General features: G+C 45.7%; 1 protein-coding gene and 1 long non-coding RNA gene across 4 annotated transcripts in view; one reads left to right on the top strand and one right to left on the bottom strand.

The window, feature by feature from the left end:
• LOC125627809 (uncharacterized) overlaps positions 1 to 20531 on the top strand; it is a 33582-nt gene extending 13051 nt beyond the window's left edge. The window contains exons 3-6 of one of the 3 annotated variants that reach the window (XR_007354093.2): positions 66 to 218; positions 16356 to 16411; positions 18011 to 18093; positions 18905 to 20531. This is a non-coding gene — a long non-coding RNA (uncharacterized LOC125627809). Of the gene's footprint in view, positions 1 to 65; positions 219 to 16355 lie in introns of all 3 variants that reach the window. The other 2 variants (XR_012666126.1, XR_012666125.1) reach the window with 2 other exon arrangements.
• CRY1 (cryptochrome circadian regulator 1) overlaps positions 8127 to 25079 on the bottom strand; it is an 82252-nt gene continuing 65299 nt past the window's right edge. The window contains exons 8-14 of the mRNA XM_048832314.2: positions 24853 to 25004; positions 24544 to 24746; positions 23605 to 23706; positions 21475 to 21570; positions 20430 to 20501; positions 20242 to 20346; positions 8127 to 8814 (exon numbers count right to left, since the gene is read on the bottom strand). Coding sequence (XP_048688271.1) covers positions 20246 to 20346; positions 20430 to 20501; positions 21475 to 21570; positions 23605 to 23706; positions 24544 to 24746; positions 24853 to 25004 — 726 coding nt within the window. The 3' untranslated portion in view covers positions 8127 to 8814; positions 20242 to 20245. The remainder of the gene's footprint in view (positions 8815 to 20241; positions 20347 to 20429; positions 20502 to 21474; positions 21571 to 23604; positions 23707 to 24543; positions 24747 to 24852; positions 25005 to 25079) is intronic.

Below are 25079 nucleotides of genomic sequence, written 5' to 3'. Positions count from 1 at the left end.
GTGGGTGTATGTCTTTTGTGTGGTCAGTTGTTGACCGTTCAGTAGTATGTCTTTTACTTCCTTAGAACAGTGGGCCTCCAGTCCCATCAGCCATGGATCAGCCAGGCCTTGAGATGGAGTACCGAGATGGTGGGATGACAAAGGTGACCTGCGTCCTGTGTCAATAGATGAGGCACAAGGGGAAGGGTTTGCAGTGGTCTCACAGCCATCTGTTTCAGGTACGGAAACCATGTTTATCTAGGCCATGTTGGTGCAATAAGGTTGACTCCGGACTTGTCTTGCTTGATCTTTTGTAGGACACGGTGCAATAGAGGGATTGGGGGAAAGGCATACATTAGTGGTGCCTCGCAGTTCATAAGAAACGCGTCTCCCAGAGAGTTGTGGCCCAATCTGGCTCGTGAACAGTATTACGGGCACTTTTGTGTTTCATTGCAAAGAGATCTATTGAGGAGAATCCCCATTATCTGAATATAGTTGTTATTATTCCGGGATCCATTGCCCTCTCGTGGGTTTGTGCAAAGTTCCTGCTTAGGTCATCTGCTGTTGCATTCTGCCATCCGGGCAGGTAAGATGCTATGAGGTGTATGTTGTGGGAGATGCACCAGTGCCAGAGGCAGACTACTTCTGCACAGAGGGGATAAGATCGGGACCCTCCTTGGTGATTTACATAAAACATAGTCTCCAAGTTGTCCGTAAGAATCTGTACAGTCCTGTCACAGATTAGGGGGAGAAAGTGTTGGCAGGTGTTTCGGATCGCTCTTAGGCCCAGTAGATTTATGTGGAGATCGGATTCCTCTGGAGACCAGGACCTTGAATGGTATTGTCTTCCAGGTGTGTTCCCCATCCCACTAGAGAGGTGTCTGTGGTGAGTGTTACCATTGGGGGTTTTTGCTGGAAGGGGACACCTGAGCAACCATTTATACGTTGTGTCCACCATAGGAGCAAGTCCTTTACCCTGTTGGGCATTGTAAGAGGGCTGTTGATGGAGTGTCTGTATGGAATGTATACAGTGTGGTCCCAGGCCTGCAGGCATCTCGTGTGGAGCCTGGCATGTTTCATGACAAACGTTGTAACAGCCATGTGCCCAAGGAGTTGTAGGCACATTCTGGCGTACGTCTGTGGGCTGTGTCTGACAATTGCAATTAGGTTTGTTAAGGTCAGGAAGCATTGCTGTGGTAGGCGTGCTGTTGCTGTGCGGCAGTCAAGGTGCGCCCCTATGAACTCCAACTGTTGGATCAGTGTCTGAGTGGATTTTTGATGGTTGATTTGTAACCCTAGGTCTGTAAACAGTTATAGTGGTTCGAGGGGAGTTGACTGCTGCGTTGGTGCTTTTAGAAGGCAGTTGTCTAGGTAGGTAAAGATGATGACACCCTGCCTGTGAAGGTATGCTACTGCAACAGCAAGAATCTTGGAAAACACTCTCGGGGCGGTGGAGAGGCCAAAGCGGAGCACTTTGTACTGGTAATGAAGGTTGCCTAGAGTGAATCGTAGGGATCGTCTGTGTGCTGGGTGGATCATAACATGAAAGTAAGCATCGAGAGTCGAGAGCCAATCTCCTTTCTCCAATGCTGGAATTATAGTTGAAGAGTCACCATCTTGAAGCATTGTGTTTTTACAAACTTGTTCGGTTTTCGCAAGTCGAGAATGGGCCTCTATCTGCCTGATTTCTTCTGGGTGAGGAAATAGTGGGTATAGAAACCTCTGCCCCTGTGCTGAACTGGCATGGGTTTCACGGCACCTAAATGGAGGAGCTGTTGTACTTCCGGCTCTATCAGGATTGAGGGGCCTGATGTTCTGTGCCCTGTATAATGCCCATGGGTCCCAATATGTCCAGTTGGGTGGGAGTGCCATGGGGGTGGCACCCATTGTGGAGCTTGCCAGTCCCTCATACTGACGGGTGTTTAGTGCCGTGAGGGTCCAGGTTTGGGTTAGGAATAGCATGAGGTGTACATCCTTCTCCTCGCTGGAGAGAGGAGGGGCTGAACCAGTGGGCATAGCTGTCAGGCTTGGTCCCGGTCTGGCTGGGGTGCCATCGGTGCTGAAAAGCAGAGTCCCTGGAGTGGAGGAAAACGAGGAGGTCCACCTGACTGAGGAATTGTTGAGGCACCGGAAGACTCGGTGGCAGAGGCACGCTCTGGCTGGGAATCAGTGGTAGTAATCCTGGCACCGCAGGCTTGCTACGTTGTATTGGTGTAGCAGGTAGCACTATTGCGCTGCTCAGTGCCTGGTGTTTCTTAGGTTCCGCCGGCGCCAAAGGAGGCGGCTGAGTTTTGTTGCGTGTGCCTCCGTGAGAGCTAGACCAGAGGTTCTCAAACTGTGGTCCACAGATAGTTCCCTCTAAGGTGCGCACCTGGGTGGCCACCCACCTAATTAGTGGAGCCGTGCAGGCGCGGCTCCACAAATTAGGTGCCTGGACCCTGGAGGAGATGCACATGTGAGGTGAGGTGGTGGCCTTGGGGGGAATAGGGAGTAGGTGGGAGGGGGCAGAAGAGAGGGTGGGGGGAATTTGGGACATGCAGAACTGTGGTGGCCAGAGAAAGAGGCACCCTTCCCCAGCTCCAGGGCTGTGGCTGCCCAGGAGAGACGGTTCTCCTTCCCAGCCTCAGCTCTGTAGCGGCTGTGGGGGTGGGAGGGGAAGAGACCCCCCCCTCCTTCCCAGCCCCAGCTCGGGGGCTGCTGCGGTGGGGGAGACAGGGCACATCCATCACATTAGAAAGGTGAGACTACTGATATTAAAATATGAGTTGTGTGCTTTTATTTGTAGAACAAAAAAAGGTTAATTATTATTACTTTTCTTTATATAGCGCTTTTATCCAAAGCTCTTTACAATAGTTAGCTAACGGTACAAACAATATTTGGAAAGATCATTAAGTGGTCCGCCACGACCCTCAGCAATTTTCAAGTGGTCTATGGAAAAAAAAAAGCTTGAGAACCACTGAGCTAGACCGCACGGGGTCTTTAGCTCCTCGGGATGTCTCGGTACCGACAGTGCCCGGCGCTCTCGGTGCCATCGGTCCCGGGGCAGTTTCCGCAGTTGGAGATCGCTTTTTTTGAGGCAAATCTCACTGTGGTGAAGATTGAGACCGCTTTCTCATGGCTTTTTTAGGAATGGGGTCCTTTGTACCTGTTTTTGAGGAGGATCCCCAGTCTGACTCGGGGTCAAAGGCTGGTCTGAGGGATTTCTTCATCATAAGAAGTTTAAATTGGAGATCCCTAGCCTTCTTTGTCCTCACTGTAAGCTTTTTGCAGTGGAGACACTTGAGTTATATGGGTCTCCCCCAGACAACTCACGCACTGTGTGTGGCTGTCTGAGACAGGTAGGGAAAGTCTGCAAGTCAGCATTTAAAACCTGCAGAGCCAGGCATGTCTGAGAGGCTGTGCTGGAGAAAGAAAGGGGCATAGTCCCGTTCTAATAACTCTTTTAGTAGGCGACTGCCTGCCTGAGGTGGGGGGAAAGGGAAAGAATATCTCTTTACTCCTCTTAAAAACAAAACAAAACAAATTTTAGGGAGAAATTAATAAGAAAGGGTAACAGTTGGGAAAACACACTACACGAATAGAAACCGCTAAAACTGGTGGGAGTGCTGCTGCTGTTCCGACCGAAGCCAAGGATGGTAGAAAAGGAACCGGGGGCGGTTGGCTGCGCACGTGGGGTAGCCGCTCGGAGCGGCGTGAGGCAGCTGCCACAGGTGCATGGCCAACTGGCACACTGCTACTACAAATCTCTGATTAGAAGTGCAGGGCGCCAAGACACCTAAAGTGGAGCACCCACAGGGACACACCTCGAAGAAGAGTCTCATCACGTCCGCTGTGGTGTCAGCAGGGAAACTCCTTTAAAATAGCCCCAAAGTCAGTGTGTTCTTTTTGCCCAGAATGCTCTGAGATCTTCCAGCCGAACGACTCTCACAACGCAAGCAGCTGCTAGGGATGCCCTGAGGGAGGTGAAGGAGACCTCAAAGTCTTTTTTGAAAGTGGCCTCATTTTGATTTCCGTAGGGCCCTTAGGATAGAACGCCTTTTCTGAGGGGACAACCATATTGTTAAGCCAGGAACGCTATGGCAGCATCAACCTTTAGTATCTCAGCCCTGGTCTACACTAGGACTTTAGGTCGAATTTAGCAGCGTTAAATCGATGTAAACCTGCACCCGTCCACACGATGAAGCCCTTTTTTTCAACTTAAAGGGCTCTTAAAATCGATTTCCTTACTCCACCCCTGACAAGTGGATTAGCGCTTAAATCGGCCTTGCCGGGTCGAATTTGGGGTACTGTGGACACAATTCGACGGTATTGGCCTCCGGGAGCTATCCCAGAGTGCTCCATTGTGACCGCTCTGGACAGCACTCTCAACTCAGATGCACTGGCCAGGTAGACAGAAAAAGAACCGTGAACTTTTGAATCTCATTTCCGGAAACTGCGGGAACTGTGGGATAGCTACCCACAGTGCAACACTCCGGAAGTCGACGCTTGCCTCCGTACTGTGGAAGCACTCCGCCGAGTTAATGCACTTAAAGCATTTTCTGTGGGGACACACACACTCGATTTCTAAAAAACCGACTTCTATAAATTCGACCTAATTTCGTAATGTAGACATACCCTCAGTAATTGGGACTTTTGGTTCCTGGATCCTATTGAACCTAAGATCCTTTCTATTGATGGGCTTGTCCTTCTCTGCCTTAGTCTGTTCATCCCTGATTACCTCCACAAAAGAGGCATGTAGGGAACTGTGACCTCAGGGGAGGATATTGAGGGGAGAAAGTTGCTCAGAGGCTTGCTCTCAGGATTTTTTTAAAGGTTGAATCTGAAAAGTGGATACAACCTTGCTGCCCATGGACTCAAATTTCTCAGGGAGGGAAACCCCCCCCGCAAAAAAACACCTTTGCTGAGTCTTTCCCCAGTCCTCTCCTCTCTATCTCAAGGGACCCCTTGGGACTTACTCCCTGAGTCAGCTGACTGGAATCCTTCTCATCCTTAGAGCCTCTCCCTGCTCTGCCCATGAACTCCTAGTCCATTTTCCCCACGTTGAAGTCACGGTTGCTCCAGTGGATAGAGGATCTCACATGCACAACCAACTCATAGCCATCAGACCTAACAGAATTAGAGACAGAAGGCTGGCTGCAGGCTGGGCACAACTCACCATTTGCTGCACTTGGGAGATAGTCTCACAGCCAGAGCACCATTTGCATTTCATTCAGTGCTTTTTAGGCTGCTCTGCCATACCTGGAAGGTGCAGAGGAGTCAGCATGGGGACAATACAGCTGAGGCTCTGGATGGTTCCAACACCTGGCTAAAAAAAAATGACCCGAGGGGGTTGGGGAGAGGGAGTAAGAGGAACTCACTGCTCACCCTGCCCCCCAATTTTTGACAAAAAAGCCCACTTTAAGCCGGTATGAAGGCAGGAACTGTAAAAACTGCTGTCCACATGATGGCTCGGAGGCAGAGAACTTGGAAGCAAACAGGCTCTGAGGGGGCGTGGCTAGACAATGTTGCTTTGAAACTTTGATCCACTTCAGTGAGCTGCAGAGAGAGGAGAACAGTCTAGATGTAAAGAATCGTGGGAGACGCCAGGCTGCAAAATGGCTCTATCTTTCCATCTGTGGGTTCCTTAGCTTAGCACTCCCACCCCCTGAGGAAGTAACATATCCCTGACGAACCCCACAACAGCAGCGTCAACCTTCGGTATCTCAGCAACAGAGTCCTTTGGTTCTTAAATGTTATAAAGCCTTGCCCTTACCTGGCTCTCTCCATTCATCCCTAATCACTGCCTTGAAGAAGGAACGAATGGGGAATTGCAACCTCAGGGGAGGAGTTTGGAGGGAAACATTTTCTTTGAGGCTTACTCACGGGAGCCTGCTCAGGTGCCAGCACCAGACAGCTCCCCTTCCTGAGTGGAGGAGTCAGAAAACTCAGATCTCTTGGATTTGTGTTTTTTTTCTTCCCCTTTTTAGATTTTTTAAACTCTTTTAGCACACCTTGGCAGTGTAGCAGCTCTACTATGGCTTTGGTGAGGCCTTTTGCAGCTTGCCTTTCCTTCAACAGATCAGTCTCAGAACCCTCCCCAACTGGGTCCCATTCCCCTGGGAAGGAGAAGGGAAGAACTTGTTAGAGCCCTCCTGGTCAGCTTGGGAGGCTGACTAGAACCTCTGCTTCTTTCCCCCAGGGTGCTCCGGACAAACTTTAAGACTGGGAGCAGAGGGAGTCTTGTGGCCCCACAGGCCCCTGCCCCTTTGTTCTGAAAGGGTCCCCTGGAATTTATCCCAAGTCAAGTGGTCAGGGCCCTTCTTGCTTTTGGAGCATCTCCTTGCTCTGAGGTCCTGGTCCAATTTCCCCTCATTGGGAGTTATGGCTTAGGGGGACCCCACCTGTCTGTCTGACTCATAGTCTCGGGACCTAATGGAGTTAGGGATAGAAGGCTGTGTGCAAGCTGGGCACAAATCATCTACCAACCCTGGGAAGGCTGCCTTACATATAGAGCACAGCCTGGATTTAATCTAGTGCTTTCTTACAGGCATGGCAGAGCAGCTAAGGGGCAGAAGAGCTGGTAGGGAGAGGGTGCAGTGCAGGCTAAATGACCCGAGGAGGAGGAATGCTGAGGAAAGAAAACACTGCTCCCCATTGCCCATGGACAAAAAAGTTAAAAGCTGGAGGAGTAAGGACAGGAGCAACAGAAATCTCCACTGTCTGCTGCTGCTGTGGAGGATGAGAAACTGGCAGCAACCAGGAGCAAAGGGGGCAGGGCTACAGCACACAGCACCAAAATGCTGATCTGCCTCCATGAGCTGCAGAGATAGGAGAGCAGCCCAGATGTCCAGAATTATGGGAGACATTGGCACTGGGCTGCAGAATGCTTGGATGGTAGCATTTGTTCTCAACTGGGATTGGTACATAACTTCCAATAAGACTTTGTTTCAACAACATAAAAAGGTATTTTCAAAAACATTTCACTTTTATTCTTTGTTCTTCAAGATTTTAGAACCCTAAAATGAGCAAAATGAACAAGGTTCCTTTGTGTATTTTGGTGGTTTTGTACCTTACTAGGAAATGCCGCACATCCAGTTCTCTGTTTTAGTGCTCAGTAATTTGCTTGAAGAACACACAAGCACTCTACACTTCAAACAACAGGGGATTCCACAGACAAAGAACATAATGTTAAACGAGTGGCATTTATTTAGTAGTACTTTTAATTAAAGTTTCTTTCTCTGCCCAAAACAGGTTGCTTACATTAATGTCATTATATAGAAGAGGATCTAAAACTATATCACGCTATAGGGGCACTGCACCATCTTCTGCAGTATGGCACTTGGTCCTAGACAAGTTGCTAACATAACATGCTAGATGGGTTTGGTTTGAATTTGTAACTTCAAGTCACACATAATGCTAGGGAGAAAATGCCTATGACTAAATGTCATCCGAAAAGATGTTGCTAAGAACAGATCTTAGCAACTGAAATGAGAATTTATTAATGTATCCACCAAAACAGACAACTGGCCTTGTAACAATTCAAGTTGTTCTTTCTGGGATCCGTATGTTGTTGGAAGATTTCTAATCTTTGCAATTCCCCCAGAAAAGTTCAGATTGAGGCAAACTATTGAGTGGATTTGCAGAAATCACCATTGCTGCAGAAGAGCAAACTAGTTGCAGTAAGGAAAAGGGTGCCCACTAGGCTGCTGAGTTACTCTTCTAGTTGTAGCACAGAACAAGCATAACAAGGCATCTAAGCCTATACAAAGCATCCAGTGAATGAGGTAGGAGTCCTGTGGAAAAAAATAGTATGCAATGTGCACAAGGGGTCTGAATTAAGATTGCACAGGAAACCTTAATTCTAGCATTTCCTAATGTTTGAGTCCTGGATTTTGCAACCATGCATTCTTTTCACATGGGTTTTTCATGATTAGATTTTATATATCTATACTGACAAGTTTTAGCTCTGCTACTATGAAAACTTGTGGAAATAATTAAAAAGGAAGCCGTGCAGTTAACCATTCTAAATCTGAAGATCATCTCTTCCCCTAAAGATTTTCTGGGTAATCATCACAAGAGCAACAACAAATAGCATATGTGTGTGTACGTATGTTACACCCACCCCCCGCAAATAGTGTACGTCTACACACACAATTAAAACCAATACATCTGTATATACATTTTTATTAAACAAGGTCATTTTAGCTTAACTGAACAAGGCAATGGGAAATACAAGGACTGGACATATACATGACCAACTTTACACTTCTTGACAGAAATAAATGGCATGTGACTTATATACAGCTGCATTTAATACAGGTTACAAGTCTACTGTATTTTAATTAAAAACAGTCCTAAGCTCTTACATTATGAAAATATACAGAAGTTGGATCATACAGAGGTTAAAATCCTGTCCACTCTAAAAATATTAAGTCTAAAAACCTCCATACCTCCCAATTTCTGCCCACAAAGTTTCTATTTTACAGAACCACCATTACTTTACTGTCTTTACTGTTACCATACATGAAATATCAAAAATATATTGATGAGTCTATCACTAATCATGAATGTTTGTATTTACATTCAAGTTAACAATTCCTCACCAAATACTTTATATACAAATCTCAATTTGCCCTTTATGAAAGTCATTAAAAAGTTAAAAATCATAAAAATGCCAATTAGAAATAAAGCATTCCAAAAACTGAACTTGTTTACAACAATTCAGAACATTCAAAACAAATTTATGAAAAATGTGTTACTTTAATACAAGTATTCTCACAATACTTTAGCTCCAATACAGCGCAACAAAATGTTGCTTTCAACACATTCTGTGCAGCATCTTCTCTTCCAACAATGCTGTAGGGGAAAAAAAAAAGTAATCAATTGAGGAATAATATTTTTGCAGATCCCAGTACAATATCATATAAAATGTATGTTTTGATTATGATTTTTACAGTAAACTGGCCAATAAACATACTTACATGATATGAAATCTCCTTACTACATTACTATGATGTGTACATTACATTTAACTACAATTTTACAATGACGTTTCAGTAGAGTTCAGGAACAGCACGTAATATACCTTAAACAGAATAAAACTGACATTTTAGACAAGTGGGGTCTCCCAAAAGTGTAACTCACAAGTGTGCTCACAAGAAAAATTCACTACCAAAGACTGAAAGATGGGGAATTTCTTCAAGAGTTGTGGAAGAAATCCAAAGGTGTATAGGGGTGGAGAAAGGTGTATAGATTGGTGAAAGCAACGTATTTGGAGAACTCCAATAATAAGTAAAAAAACCAAAACCCATTCTGATGTGTAGTCCATTAATTTTGACAGAGGAAAAAGGTTTTTTCTTTCTTTCTTTAAACATGTTCATCCAAACTAGACTACAACGTTCGCAGGAAAACTAAAAAACAAATTCTTCAAAATTTCTTGTCACCAAGTGGCTGAGAGTCCAATCGGCAGCTACAGAAAAACATGATGTAGAAAAGAGGCATGCAGATCTCCTTCCATCAGCGTTTCATAGCATACATAGTTGGGACAACACCTCATTCATTGGGACATATAATGACTAGCTAGTCTACTGCTTTCAATGGGTTCTCATTCAGGTCCATGTGAATTCATGTATCTCCTTCAAATATCTATACAATTGAAGTCAAATTCCTAAAAGAGAATTTCTTTTTCTTTGTAATACACTTGTGATTTGCCGCATTATAGACCAAGCAATAATAGGTAGAGTCAAGTCAAGGAGCTCAGCAGCCATTTACTGATGTCAGATTACAAAATAATAAAGATTATACTTTCAAACCAGTAATGCCTAACCTGGGAGTTTAGACACTCATCAAGCCCTAGAGTATGAGAGTCCAAAGTTGTTCCTCAGAGTTTACATAGTTTCATGAAGAGTGAACTTAGACAGAAGAGAGGGTTACTCACCTTGTGCAATAACTGAGGTTCTTCGAGATGTGTCTCCCCACAGGTACTCCACTGCAGGTGTGACGCTGCTTTGGTGTCTGGAGTTGGAGATCTTAAATAGCTGTGCCTGTTGGACTGCACATACATACCTCTCCTCCCCCACGCTGCACACATGTAGTATAAATAGTGCTGCGCAGTGCGACCGCCCTCAGTTCCTTCTCTGCTCCAGAGCCCAAACGCTATGCTCCGCAGCAGAGGGGAGGAGGGCTGTAGTGGAGCACCAATGGGGACACACATCTCGAAGAACCTCAGTTACTGCACAAGGTGAGTAACCCTATCTTCTTCTTTGAGTGTTGTCCCCATCACTGTAAGTAACTATAAAGCAGTGTCCCTAGCTAGAAGGTTGGAGCTTCGGAGTGGCTGGTATCGCCGAGGACAGGACCGTATGTCCAAGAATGGCATCTGGCGAGGAATCCTGCCAGACGGCGTAATGTTGGGAGAACGTATCAGAGGATGTCCATGTGGGAGCCCTGCATATATTATGGGAACATTATTGAGGAATGCAATGGAGGTTGAGAGCGCTCGTGTGGAGTGTGTCCTGATAGAGGCAGGTGGTTTATTGTGAAGTGTGTAAGACAGGCGTATGCACTGTGAAATCCATTTAGAGGCGTTGTTTAGATATAGCAGAGCCTTTAGAGTGTTCAGCAATGGATATGAACAAGCGTGGCGAGTTCCTGAATGGTTTGGTTCTATCCAAATAGAATGACAATGAACAACTAACATGTGGGGAGCTGCTTCTTAGTAATTGTGTGGTTTGGGAAAGAAAGAAGGAGAAATATAGGCTTGTTCAGATAGAAGGATGTTATAACTTCAGCAGGAATTTTGGGTGGGGATGGAGGGTCACTTTGTCCTTATAAAACATTGTATATGGGGGGTATGCCATAATGGAGGATATTTCTCCCACGCGTCGTGCCGATGTAACGGTGACGAGGAAGGCCAGTTTCACTGCTAGATGAAGGAGTGAGCAGACTGCTATTGGCTCAAATGGAGGTCTAGTCAGAGAGCGTAGGACTAGGCTGGAGCCCCAGGGTGGGTTGGGGGACGTATATCAGGGTATAGGTTTCCAACACCCTTAAGAAAATGTTTGACAAGGGAGTGTGCAAAAACTGAATATTCCTCGACAGAGCAGTGGAATGTGGTAACTGCAGCCAGGTGCACTCTAAGGGTTTGACTATACTTGCGAGTGAGAGTGCGTTAAAGCGGCCCCAGGCGCCGTAGCTCACAACCCGTCCACATTGGCAAGGCACGTAGAGCGCTCTGACTCCACGGCTAGAGCGTTCCTGGTACTCCACCTCGGCGAGATGATTAATGCTTGCTGCGCCTTGGCTGAAATACTCGGGCGTCACTGTGAACAAACTGTTACATTACTGTGCTCTGATCAGCCTCCAGAAATGTCCTATAATCCCCTTAAGTCAAGTGGCCACTCTTCTCATTGCTTTGAACTTGCTGTAGGAATGAGGATATCCCCTTTGAAAGCTCCGTTTCTGACAGCCGGCTGCTTATCTGCTCCGAGACAAAGCAACCATTACTGTGGAATGCTGTGTGTGTGAGAGAGTGAGGTGGGGGTCGGAGGAGGGTCTGCTGCTGTCTGAACTTACAAGACAGCATGCTGACATGCTCTCAGCCTCCCCAAAACCCACTCCCTCTCCCACCACATACACACAACACACTCCCTGTCACACTCCACCCCCCCACACATTTGAAAAGCACGTTGCAGCCACTTGCATGCTGGGATAGCTACCACAATGCACTGCTCTCTGTGGCCATTGCAAGAGCTGCTAATGTGGCCACACCAGTGCGCTTGTAGCTGGACAGACTGCAGCGCTTTCCCTACTGCGTTCTACGAAGGCTGGTTTAACTCAAAGCGCTCTACATCTGCAAGTGTAGCCATGCCCTTAGAGAACTAAAAGCCAATCCGTGCTGTTTGAGTTGAAGGAGGTAGTCCAATATGAGAGTTAATGGAGTGCAGGCTGCATCAACCTGTCTGTCGGCATACTAAAGTTGGAACCAGTTCCACTTGTGAGAATAGGTACGTCTGGCAGACTCGCACCTGCTTTTATCAAGGTATGTTTTACTGAATCTGAACAGGTTATTTCAGAATCCCAGAGCCATGAAGGAGCCAAGCTTTCAGGGGAGCATCTGTGGATTGGGATGCTGAATGTGTCCCCTGTCCGGAGAGAGGAGCCATGATGCTGGGGGAAGGTTTATAGGCCGAGAGAGTGTCATGCAAAGCAGGTGCATGTACCAGACTTGTTGTGGCCATGTCGGTGTGATTAGTATAACCAGAGCTCGATTTTCCTGTATCTTGAGTAAGACTTGGAACAGGAGGGGAAAGGGAGGGAAGTCGTAGAGAAGTGGTGCATTCCAGTTCATAAGGAATGCATCCCCTAGTGAATAGAATCCCAGCCCTGCTCTGGAACAAGACTGGGGACAGCGGGCATTCTGAGTGGTGAAAAGGTCTATGGTGAGGTGACCCCATTGGCGGGAGATGGGTCGGAGTGCTCTCATGTCGAGCTGCCATTCGTGCTAGTGTGAGAAGGTTCTGCTCAGCGTATCCGCTATTGTGTTCTGAAGTCCAGGGAGATACGCAGCAGAGATGGAGATGTCATTGTGCATACGCCAATTCCATGGCTTGATAGTTTCTGAGCGTAGGGAATGGGACCTGTCACCTCCTTGCCTGTTGATGGAATACATACAAGAGAGGTTGTCTGTCATTACTCAAATAGTCCAGTTTCTGAGGAGTGGTAGGAAATGTTGGCAGGCACTGCGGACTGCCCTCAGTTCCAGGAGGTTGATGTGTAAGGTGGACTCGGTGGGCATCCATCTGCCCTGCATACTGTGCTTGCATAGATGTGTTCCCCAGCTGAGGAGGGAGGCATTGGTGGTAAGTATCATGGTAGGTGGAGGTTGAAGAAAAGGGACCCTGGCACAGACATTGTCAGGCACGTCCACCACAGTAGTGACTCCTTGACCTGGGCTGGCATGGACAGGAGTTTTTGCATGCTGTGCTTGTGAGGAAGATATACTGTACGGAGCCAGCCCTAAAGACACTGCATATGCAGCCTTGTGTGTTTGACCTTAAATGTAGCTGCAGCCATATGTCCCAGAATTGGAGGCATGTATGTGCTGGGATTTGGGGGCATGCTTTGGTGATTGAGACTAGTTGTGTTACCGCTGTGAACCTGTGAGGTAGTAAAAATGCTCTTGCCCGCTTGGCATCGAGTAGAGTGCCAATGAATTCCAGTGTTTGCACTGGGGTTAGTGTGGACTTTTCAAAATTGATAAAGAGGCCCAGTTTTGTAAAGAGGGTCATTGTAGTGTGGACTGCTTGGAGAGCTTCTGTCTTGGATGGCACTTTGAGAAGAGTCGTCTAGATACGGGAAAACGGTGATGCCTTGTTTGCGGAGGAAGGCCACGACCACTGCAAGTACTTTGGAAAAAACTCACGGAGCTGTGGATAGTCCGAAGGGTAGTACCCTGTACTGGTAGTGACCGTGGTCAACAATGAATTGTAGGAAATGTCTGTGAGCAGGGTTTACTGCAATATGAAAGTATGTGTCCTGTTGGTTGAGGGCCAAGAACCAATCCCCCCTGTTCCAGTGCTGGGATGATGGTGGATAGGGTGACCATATTCAAACATTGTAGTCTCACAAACTCGTTGAGATTGCGAAGGTCTAGGATGGGGCAACAACCGCCAAACTTCTTTTGTACCATGAAGTAGTGAAAGTAGAAACCACATCCTTTGTGTTGTGGAGGGACTGGTTCTATGGCTCCCTGTTGAAGAAGATGCCTCACCTTCCCCTCCAGGATGGGCTCCCCTGTAAGGGGTCCCTGAAAAGGGATGTGGAGGGGGGGTTGGCAGGATGGTAAAGTTAGGAAGGGAATGGAGTAACCTTTACTATTTCCAGAACCCATCTGTCCAAGATAATGAGCATCCAAGATGGTAAAAATGGAGCTAGGCGGTTGCCGAACTATCCATGTGTAGATGGCGTTACAGATGGTAGGGGCAACAGGAGTAGGCAGGAGGGTCTCTGGACCTTGACCACACCTTCAAATTTGCTGCTTATTAGAGTGTGTTCGGGCCCAGGTGTCCCTCGTGCAGGTGATTGTCTGCACCTGTTGGGATGTCGGCGACAATGGCCTTGGTTGTCAAACTGCTGCTGTGGGTAGTATGGCTGAGGGCGAGATCGTGGAGGGAGTGGATATTTTCCCAATGTTTGTTTTGGCTGCGGTGTGTACATACCAAGGGATTTTACAGTGGCTCAGGAGTCTTTCAGTGAGTGTAAGGAGTTGTCCATGTGCTCAGAAAAGTGTTTTTGTCCCTCGACCGGGAGATCCTTGACCGTATTTTGCATCTCCTTTGGGAATCCTGAAAGGTTCAACCATGATACACGTCACATTACTACCGCAGTATCGGGCAGCTGTGTCATTTAAGTCCAGGGAGGGCCTGCAGGGCCGTGCAGGCTATTAAGTGACCTTCCGAAATGAGGGACAGGAATTGTTCCCTTTTTTCCTCTGGCAGATCCTGGCAAAATTACTCCAGCTCAGAATAATTTTTTACAATCTTATTTGGCCATAAGGGCCTCATAGTTAGAAATTCAAAATTGGAGGGTAGCAGATGAATAGGATTTTCTACCCAGGAGAGCTAAATCTTTCCAGTCTCAGTCAGGATGATTGGATTGGCACTGATTGCTCTTCTCTTGTAGCACATTCACCATAAGGGAATTTGGGGCAGGATGTGAAAATAAAAACCCCACATTTTCTTCACATACATAATATTTCCTATTCACCCTTTTGCATGTAGGTGGGATAGAGGCTGGAGTCTGCCAAAGAAGGTTTGCAGGTTCAAGTAGTGAACCGTTAATAGCTAGGGCATTTTTTGTTGTTGAGAAGGTATGGAGAATGTCCATTAGTTTATGTTGTTGCTCCTTGACCTTCTCAAGTGGGATCTTTGTTTCGTAGAGTGGCTGACTCCCTAACTCCTGAAAGTGACAAAAATCATCAGCCACTGTGGGAGGAGGTGGCATGATGGCTCCATCAGGTGAAGATGAAGAAAATGGGAAGACCGGAGGTACCTCCCCATTCTGCTCTCCTTCCAGTTCCTCCTCCAGTGGTGGTATTTACGGAGTATGTGGTTCTGGAGGTCGAGAGATTGTTGAGAAGGGAATGGATGGAGGCCGGCATATTTGCAGTGGTGGGGGATTACCGAATTGTGCCCTATACATGGCCCAGGGGTCCCAATATGGCCAATTAGGGGGAAAGGGAATATATGGTTGCATTCATGGGGACCCCTGAAAAGGCTGGGTGCCCTGAACTGCAGCAGGGTAAGGCTGGTAAGTTGATGTCAACTGCCCTGATGTTGGTGGGGCAAGAGCGTCTTTTCATCCTCCTCAACATCACTAAGGAAAGGAGGTCCTGTCCCTGTGAGACAGCATGAAGAGTGTGTTGATTGAGAAGTGGGTGAGATTTGGGACACCTCCTGTCTGAGAAGCGGAGAGTCTGCAGTGTCAGATATAGTGAGGTCTGACAGCTGTGTGAATTCCTGCGAGTGATCTCTGCTCAGTGCCTGTATTGAGCACGGTGCTGAGGTGTGATATGGAAAAAAGAGTCAGCAGATTGCGCCAGAGTGCTTTTGAGAGCCGTAGCTTTAGTAGGAGTTTGCAACACTACTGGAGTCTTTCTCAGAGCTGAAAGCTTCAGTGCCGTGCGCAGGTCAGGGCTGAGGGCTTCACTGGAGCCAGCTGTTTTGTCAGTGGTGGTGCAGACAGCGTCCTCGGCACAAAAAATGGACCTGGAGCCGTTGAAGAGATAAAGGGCTTGCTTCGGTTGCCCACAACAGGAGGTAGCGCTGATACCTGCTGTTTCGCCCTGGCACGGTCCTTAGACTTACTCTCAGGGGCCGAGGTAGTCAGTCTAGGAGCAGCTTTGTGCCTCTTCTCAGAAGCCATTCGCACTACAGATCTAGCCAGAGATGGCATTCCTGCACTTTGTGCCTCAGGCGCTGAAGGAGGGACGGCTCTCTTCTAAGTGTCAGCCTGGTTAGAGGATGATCTTCCCTTACTCAGGCAAGGGAAGTGAGAGTTGGCAGATGACCTTGCTGAGTGTGAGGGTCTCTCCAGTAAGGAATAAGAACCAGGGTCCGAGACTGGTCGCAGGAACTTTTCCAGGAGGAATAGTTTGAGTTTAAGGTCCCTGTCTTTCCTTGCTCTTGGGCTTTAAGCCCAGACAGTGGGAACACTTCTGGGAAACGTGTCCCTCTCCCAGGAAATAGATACATTGGGCGTGGCTGTCTGTTATAGAGAAGGCGGCCCCACATAACACACACCGCTTAAACCCGGAGGAGCCCTGCATAAGGGTGAGGGAATAGTTTCCCTGATGGGAAATAGGGCAAACAAAAAAGGTTTTGTTTTTTTTTTTAAAGGATGAAGGATAAGAAAAGAAAATGAAGGAGCTAACTAACTACGAGAGGGAAAACAGGTAAGACATTACCTAAGTGGGCTCTGCTAATTGTTCCGTACCAGAATGCAGGCAGTAGAGTAGGAACTGAGGGCAGTCGGACCGAATAGCGTTATGTATACTACCTGCACACAGCGCAGGGGAGGGGAGGTGCGCATGTGCGGTCCGATGGGCACTGCTGTTGAAGATCTCCGACTCCAGACGCAAAGGCACTGCCGCAACTACAGTGAAGCACCCCTGGGGATATCACTCGAAGAACCACCAGTGAAGCACATCCACATTGCTTGAGATATGTAAGATAACGGGGTGGAAGTGTAGTTCGGAGCAAATGGAGCAGGGTCTCGAGATTCCATTCCCAATGCTTCAAGAAGCCAGTAGGGTGATGGAGATAAAGAATCAGAGGAGACTGACTTAATCTGAGACAGAGCCACAGAAATCACAGCAGTGTCAACAACGTACTGCAATGTCTTTATGAAGATGTGTCAACATGCAGTAACACTGGCTGCAAGACGCATTTGATCTTACCATGAGAAAATTGACTAATAGTGCTGTCAAAGAATTAAACTTGCAGTTATGGCCCTTTATGCTTAGCTAATCCTCCCCATCACAGGAAGAACCCAAGGAATGGAAAGTGTAAAAAACATATGGCTATGACAGCATGAAAAAAAAAAAAACCCCACACTACATGCTACTCTTTCACATTAAGAGAAATTAACAGTGGTACAGATCACACAGAGGTCTTGGCCTTGAAACCATGCAGAGCCTGAGAATCTGAGGAGCCAAGGCCTAAATGCACATCTTAGGACATCCATAAGGAGCGCTTTTCTTTCTAAAGCCCTGTACCACAGCCCCAAGGCCAATTCACTATCCAATCCCATACAAAGGGAAATTACTTACCTTGTTGTAACTGGAGTTCTTCAAGATGTGTAGTCCCTATCTATTCCACTGTGGGTACGCATGCGTTCCAGGTGCCTGAGACCAGAGAATTTTTGCAAGTAGTGTCTATTGGTCCATGCCTGCACCCCTACTCTTCCTGTGCTCTATCGTGAGGGTATAAGGAGTGGGGCAGACCACCTGCTTCTTCAGTTTCTTCTCTACCATGAATGTTGCCAAGCTCTGAAGCAGAGGTGAAGGAGGGTGGGAAGTGGAAGAGAGATAGGGACCACACATCTTGAAGAACTTCAGTTACAACAAGGTAAGCAATTTCCCTTTCTTCTTTGAGTGCTGGTTCCGATGGATAACTGACAAACAGTATTCAGAGAGGAGGCGGGTGCAAGAACACAGGTGGTATAGCTGCTTGTAGAACCACTGCCCCAAAGGATGAGTCAAAGGCAGAGTCTTGGACCAAAGAGTAATGCCTCATGAATGTGTGGATGGAACTCCATGTAGGTTGTCCTGCAAATACCAAGCAGGGATGCTTCTTGAAGTGATGCTTCTGAGGCTGCTTATTCCCTTGCATAAGCAATCTTTACCCCATGTGAGGGAGGAAGCTGTGCCATCTGATAAGAGAACAGGATATACCCAGAGATCCACTGAGAAGATATAGCTTGACCTCAAACTCACTCTGGTATGGAAATGAACAATCTAGATGACTTTTCTGATCGGTTTTGTTCTCTGCAGGTAAAAATGACCACGCTCATCATTCGTCGAGAGAATTAAGTCTCCTCTCCTCACTAAAGGCATAAGGCTTTGGAAAGGCACAGGTAAATGAACTGACTGGTTTATATGATGGAACAATTTTAGGAATACATTTTGGATGTAGTTGTTGGATGTAGAGACTCTGTCCTTATGGGATACTGTGTACAGCCATTAGGACCCCAAGTTCACCTACCTTTCTGGCCAAGGTGATAGCAATGAAGAAGGCAACATTTATCTACAGGTGAGACATGAAACACATAGCTACTGGTTCAAAGAGTAGCTTAGTGAGACCTGAAAGTACTAAATTAAGGTCCCAGTCAGGGGTTGGTTTCCTTACTGGCAGAAAGGTTCTAATCAGAACCTTCTGGAAACTGGCTGTTGGTAGGTGAGTAAAGATTGAATAACCCCCCGATGGTGGGTGACATGCACCGATTGCACCAGGTGAATCTGTAGCGAACTAAGGGAAAGATCCGTTGTCTTGAGAGTAAGAGGAGAGTCTAAACTAGCAAGAAAAAATGGTTACTTATCTGTATGGTAACTGTTGTTTTTCAAGGCGTGCTGTGAACACATACATTCCAATGTAGAGGTTTGTGTGCTCAGTGCAGTAGTACTACTAGGCAGTGCATGCTGCCGTGATCTCCTCATGCCTTCAGGTGAGGGTATACAAGGGGAATATCTGCTGCCCGCTGCTCCGTTCCTTCACATTGCTGTATGTAATGTCTGAAGTAGTTTGGAAGGTTGGCGGGTAATGAAATGTGTGTGTGCACAACACATCTCGAGGAACAACAGTTACTATACAGGTAAGTAACTGCTTTTTCTCCTTCCAGTGCACATATATGTTCTACTGTAGGTGACTCATCAGCAGTTCCCTTACAGGTGGAGGGACTTTGGATCATCTGAAGAGAGACTGGCAAGTCTGTTACTAAACTGGCATCATCCCAGGAGACTTGAGTGATGGCATAATGAGTGGAAAAGGAATGCACAGACAAGCATGTTGCTATCTTACATACAACAGCTACTGGAACGTTGCTGAGAAAAGCTGATGAAGTGGACTGAGCCCCAATGGAGTGAGCTATTATTCTTGGTGGAGGAGACATTTTAGCAAGATTGTAGCAGAGCTTAAATGTAGTCAGAAATCCAGTGTGATTTGCCAAGACAACGCTGATTGACCCTGGGCACAAAGACTTGCCTGAATTGGACAGGGAGAGATCTGTCCTCTTTGGAGTGGACTTAGAGGGGAGATCTGCTTCTGTGCTTATACAAGCATGCTCTGCTCCTGTGTGGAACCCCTGATGAAGGGTCTATAGGCATATTCTCCATCGCTCCTGCATCAGGCTTCACACCAGGAGGCAGACTCCTTGACGACTCTAGCTAATATACAGGGGGTTTTTTCGACTTGGGTCTGACTGGGGCTTCGTAGCCTTTTCCATGAGGTGTTTTTTAAGCCGGAATTCTCGCACCCGTAGGGATCTAGCTAGGAAAGTAGTGACAGATACTGCATCTGGAAGATGGCAGGCACTTCCCCAAAGTAGTACAGGCAGCGCTGGTGGTTGTCACTGACCAGGAAGGTGCAAGTACAGGAGATGCAGCTTTTAAAGCCAGATAATCTAGGCATAATCTAATTTACATACTGGGATGCACATGAGTCCCCAGGGAGGGGATTTAACTATCCATTAGCTATACTAATAGAACTATTAAAAACATTAACTATGCTAAAGATAAAGCGGGTAAACTTTTAAATATTTACAGGTTTTAAGGATCAGGCTGAAGAGAAAGAAGCAGGTCTGGACACTGGCGACTCACACTTAGGCCATGTGGTAGTAAGAAGGAACTGAAAAAGGTGGTGATCAGTCCTCCCCATCCTTTATATACTTGGTGCAGAGCATGAAGAGAGTAGGGGCACAGGCGCTGACCTATGGACACTGCTTTCAAAAATTCTCTAGTCTAAGGTGCATGCACACTCACAATGGAATATACATAGGGCCAGCACTCAAAGAAGAACTTGCTTTTCAGCCTTCCACTTCCATCACAATTGTGTGCACAAGAAAGCAGAGCATAGCTGCTGTTCCTTTTCAGCCACATTCAGTCAGCAGTTATGTGTATTTGCTCCGCTTTATACCATGCAACAGCACACACATTGTACATTAATGGGTGCACACACTATATAGTAATTTAGCTCACCAACCAGATGTTTTAGAGTTCTCCTTTCTTACCAATCTAATTAGTGCTCTGTCGCTGGACTTTCGGCCCAATGCTCTGAGTTTCCTTTTCTGGATTTGGGCGTTTCCCAGTGCTGATGCCAGTGCTTCCTGTTCTTCCTGAAAAATGAAATCAACACCTAACTTGAGAAACTATTTTGTTTTTTATGTATCCAAATGACATCTTTTAAAACATAAGTCACCTTGTTGCAGTAAATGTGATTGCTGATGGTCTCCGTGGGCATAATGTAAAATACTGCTGCCTTGAGAATAACCTGTTAAAATACAGTATACATTTACTTAAATCATTCCTGTGTTTTCCTTTTATTTATCAGTTATACGCTTGTATCCATTAAGCTTTTGTATGAACAAGGGGAGCCAAACCCTGAACTCCCAAACACAGAGAAGTCTGACCTAAATCATTCTTGTTTGCAGAAAAATTCTCATACTAAGAAGTTCTCTCTACACACACACACACCCCTCTTCACACCCCTTTTCTAACTACTACCAACTTTAGTTTTGACACTGTCCAACCACCTCATCCTTTTTACTATTCTCTTAAGATAACAGGAGTCAACAGCACAACTAAACTGGGATGAACCAGAATTTTCTGTTTCATGTAAATTGCCCGACAGCCCTCAGTGTTGGAATTGTCTATCAACAGAGCATGTACTGCAGAAGCAAGAACAAGTTTTTCTATTCTACCCAAACATTTGCTTCAGCCATGTTCTGGAGGCCTGTAAGGTGTGAGAGTGAAGTCCTGTCTCCACATCTGTATTGTCAACCCTCAACCTCTGCCGAGATTGCAATGGGAGTGTGTCGTGGGGCAGAGCCCCACCCCCTGAGAAAAAGGGCTCAACCAGGCCAGAGAGGCTGCGCAGACCAGCAGCCAATCAGTGAAGACCTGGGGAGAGCCAATCAGGATGGGGGAAGGGGCAGCCAATCATGACCCAGCTAGGTCCTATATAAAGGCTGCCCAGCTAGGGAGAAGGCAGTCACTCCCTGGCCAGCAAGGGAGAAGGACTGGCTCCTGACAAAAGGAGTAGCACCTTGGACAGAGCAGTGCTGGGTAGGCTTGGGGGAGCAGATACGGGCTCCAACCCATTACCTGCCAGGCTGCGGCCCTGCTGCAAAGGGGCAGGAAGGTGCATAGGGCCAAAGGAGAAGTGGCCCAGGGAAACTGAGGTTTTTAACAATTTCAAGAATCATGAGAACTTTTCTGAACACATTTTATTTGCTGAATAATACCGTGCTGCTGTATTCCACTTGATCCTGCATGTGAGTCTTCTAGGGCACATGTCTGAACGCCCACTGTATGACCATCAGTGCTTCCCAGTTGAGCTCCTGAAAAAAGGACATTTTAAAAAAAAAATTTTAGCATAGAATACAGCACAGATTGAACATTTAATAAATAATTAAGTGTAATGTTTGAAATATGTACTGTCTTGTACAAAATGGGAATTACTGAATATTGCATTCTAAAGCTATAAAGGGTTCTGTAAAGTGAAATTTATGAAGATTTTTTTTAAATGTAACCTCTGAAGTTAAGGGGAAAATTTTATGTCCAAGGTATTGCTCAAACCAATTCAGATCTCTGTGCATCAACCAAGTAGCTGAGACCCACATTCCTGATATGAAAAATACAAATGCAATTTATGTACACAAGAATCTGATAATGCAAAATTGTCTCCTCAACTTTGTATGCTGGACTGAAGCCCCTTTGAAAGTTTTGCCTTTGATGTTTAAGTTTCAGAGCATGTTTTATTCCCTATATTCTGTATATAAAATACTAACATCTGTACATCACCTAAAGGATGTTTGTAGGCTAAAAATATTTTTAATTAAAACCCAATTGAAAAGTTATACATTATGTATTGTAGGTATGTTTGGGATATTTTACCATCATTATTTGTACTGGGTTGGTAGCTAGAGTATCCACAGTCCCCAAAGTACTAGGCACGGTACAAATATAGCAAAAATGGGCCTTGCCTCAGAGTTTACAGCTTGATTTAATTTATGATGTTACCACTATCACAAGGTATTAATGATTCCTAGGAGGGAAATAGATGTACAAATGTTTTGAAGAATTGCTTGAAATGTATTAATACTTTTACAAGGGTTAGACCATTCCTTTCTAAAGAACATTCCTTTCTACTTACTTATGCTGAATATACCAATTCTTCAGATGAGCGACTCTAACATTTATATAATCATGCAAAAATTAGCTATGGTGGAAGAGTGGATCTGAAATCATTCTTAAGAGCCGTTTTCACAAAACTGTTTTCATGAGGGTAGCTGTTTCTACATAATACAGTAACTCCTCACTTAACGTCGTCCAAGTTAACGTTGTTTCGTTGCTGATCAATTAGAGAACAGGCTCATTTAAAGTTGCGCAATTCTCCCTTATAATGTTGTTTGGCAGCCACCTGCTTTGTCCACTGCTTGCAGGAAGAGCAGGCCGTTGGAGCTAGCTGGTGGGGGCTTGGAACCAGGGTGAACCGACAGCCCCCCATCAGCTCCCTTAAGTTCCTTGTGTGGCAGCTGCCCAGCAGGCTACTAATTGCCAGGCAGTTCAGCTGTCCCTCCCCCCACTGCCATGTGCTGCTCCTGCCTATGTCTTGGAGCTGCTCCTGCTTGCTGTGTAAGGGGGGAGGGAGGTGGGGAAAGAGGGGGCTGATATCAGGGTGTTCCTCTCCCCCTGCACCTCATCTCCCTGGGGGGCTGGGGGAGAAGAGGAGGAAGACATGACAGGGCTCAGGACGGAGGGAGCCTGCTGGCAGCAGCTGCTGTCTCAACTTCCTGATCTACTTAAAAAGGCAGTGTACTTAGAGTGAGGTCAAAGTACTTAAAGGGGCAATGCACACATGGTGTGTGTCTCTGTCTCCCCTCCCTCCATTCGTGCCACCTTGCAGAGTGTAAGGCTACATTAACAACGTGTTAACCCTTGAGGGCTCAGCCGAGTGCTAGTTCATCATTTAGCAGTAAGGCATTCCCTGGGAAATATCCTACCCTCTTCCAACCTCTGACTTCACCATCTCAACCAAGCTTCACAATCATCATTGTTGTGTACAGTATTAAATTGTTTGTTTAAAAAACTTATACTGTGTGTGTGTGTGTGTCTATAGATATAAATATAAATAAAATATAGTGTTTTGTCTGGTGAAAAAAATTTCCCTGGAACCTAACCCCTGCTATTTACATTAATTCTTATGGAGAAATTGGATTTGCTTAACATCGTTTTGCTTAAAGTAGCAATTTTCAGGAACATAACTACAACGTTAAGTGAGGAGTTACTGTAGCATGCTAGGGGGCTCACTTAAGGCGTTTATGCAACTTCTCAGGTCCAATACTTTTGTCAGAATAGGAGATTCTACTTACCACCTGCACTACTACAACCAGAGATGTTTTCTCCTGGTGAATATCCCATTAGGCCACCATTTCCATTTCCATTTGGGTTAGAAGGCACTGTTGCAAGAAGACCTAATCAAGGAAACAAAATTCATTGCCAACAATATTGAGGCAAGCACATGTGTTTTGATTTAGTGTATATATCTTCCCTTGTCTCTCAACAGTATTTTCTTTAGTAGTTGAACTTCATCAGTGGGGAGAATTATTTTTTTCCTCCTCTACTGTAAATTGGAATATCTTTCCAAGTAATTTTAAGTTATAATTATTTTACTTATCAAAAAGTCAATATTTTTGCAAGAAACGTTAATTGCATATGTTAAATATAGTGCATTTTAGTGTAAAAGACATCACAAGTTACTTCATATCTATGTATATACCCCACATCCCTGGAATACAGCCATTATTTGGACAGGCAGGTGTCAACAAATGCACATGTTGCACAACAGTGGGAGAAGTGGACTTTTTTAAATAGATGGAAGAATGTAAACAAAGGTTAAAATTAATTTATAAAGATAAACTACCATGTTTGTGAATAGCAGATTGTATAGTTAAGGTTGCAAGACCTTTTCCACTGTAACTTTTTCTTGCAGTAATTCTATCTGGTAGTAAAATTAATCTATACAAGTCTATTTTGATGCCCTGGAGATGACATGATCTTAAAGAAACTTCAGGACGAACTCCATAGGCAGGTGCAGACCAGATGAATTGCAAAGGGCTGGGAAGAGGTGAGTGAGAGGGAAAAGACAAGTGTTAGAAGGATACACTGCTCTTATAATCCACTTTTGTTGGTTAACTAGGCTACCCCGACACTGGGCTCATATCTGGCCCCCATAGCTACAGAATGGGTTGTTACAACTTGAAGGGGAGACAAAACCTCAATTAAATATACGAAGTAGACTACAGTCATACCCAAGCCTCTGTATCGTGAAAGCTGCTGGTAGATTTGTTTCATCCTCTCAATATTCAGGCGGCTTGCCTCTGCATGATTTACCATTGGTTTAGGATAATGAACTCCTATTACACATTTTGCAGCCTTCTGGATGCTCTCTGGGGCATTCCAAGGATCGTATATGTATTTTGCAGGGAAACCTCTAAGTATAGGCAAATAACGTCTTTAAAGAAAAAAAAGTATAGTTTAAAACACATAGCTGTTTAAAACTCAGGCAACTTCAAAGATGGCTTTATAATATTTATGGGGTGGATTGTACATGAGATTACCTGATGTAGTCCCCATTAGGATCAGTTCTTCTCCCAAAACCCACAGGACAGTAGCAGTGAAAAAACTGCTGAAAAAACGAACTACAGGAAAGCCACATCCAGCTTCCAGCATTTACACTCCAATCTGCATCAAGCAGCAATTCTTCAAACACCTTAAGAAATAATAGTATCAAGTTATTCTAAATGTGTTAAATTTTTCCACAAACATTCCTAAGCATTGCTCAGCT

Source organism: Caretta caretta, chromosome 1 (genome assembly GCF_965140235.1).
Source record: "Caretta caretta isolate rCarCar2 chromosome 1, rCarCar1.hap1, whole genome shotgun sequence".
Classification (NCBI taxonomy): domain Eukaryota; kingdom Metazoa; phylum Chordata; order Testudines; family Cheloniidae; genus Caretta; species Caretta caretta.
This window is presented reverse-complemented; position numbering and strand designations above follow the sequence as displayed.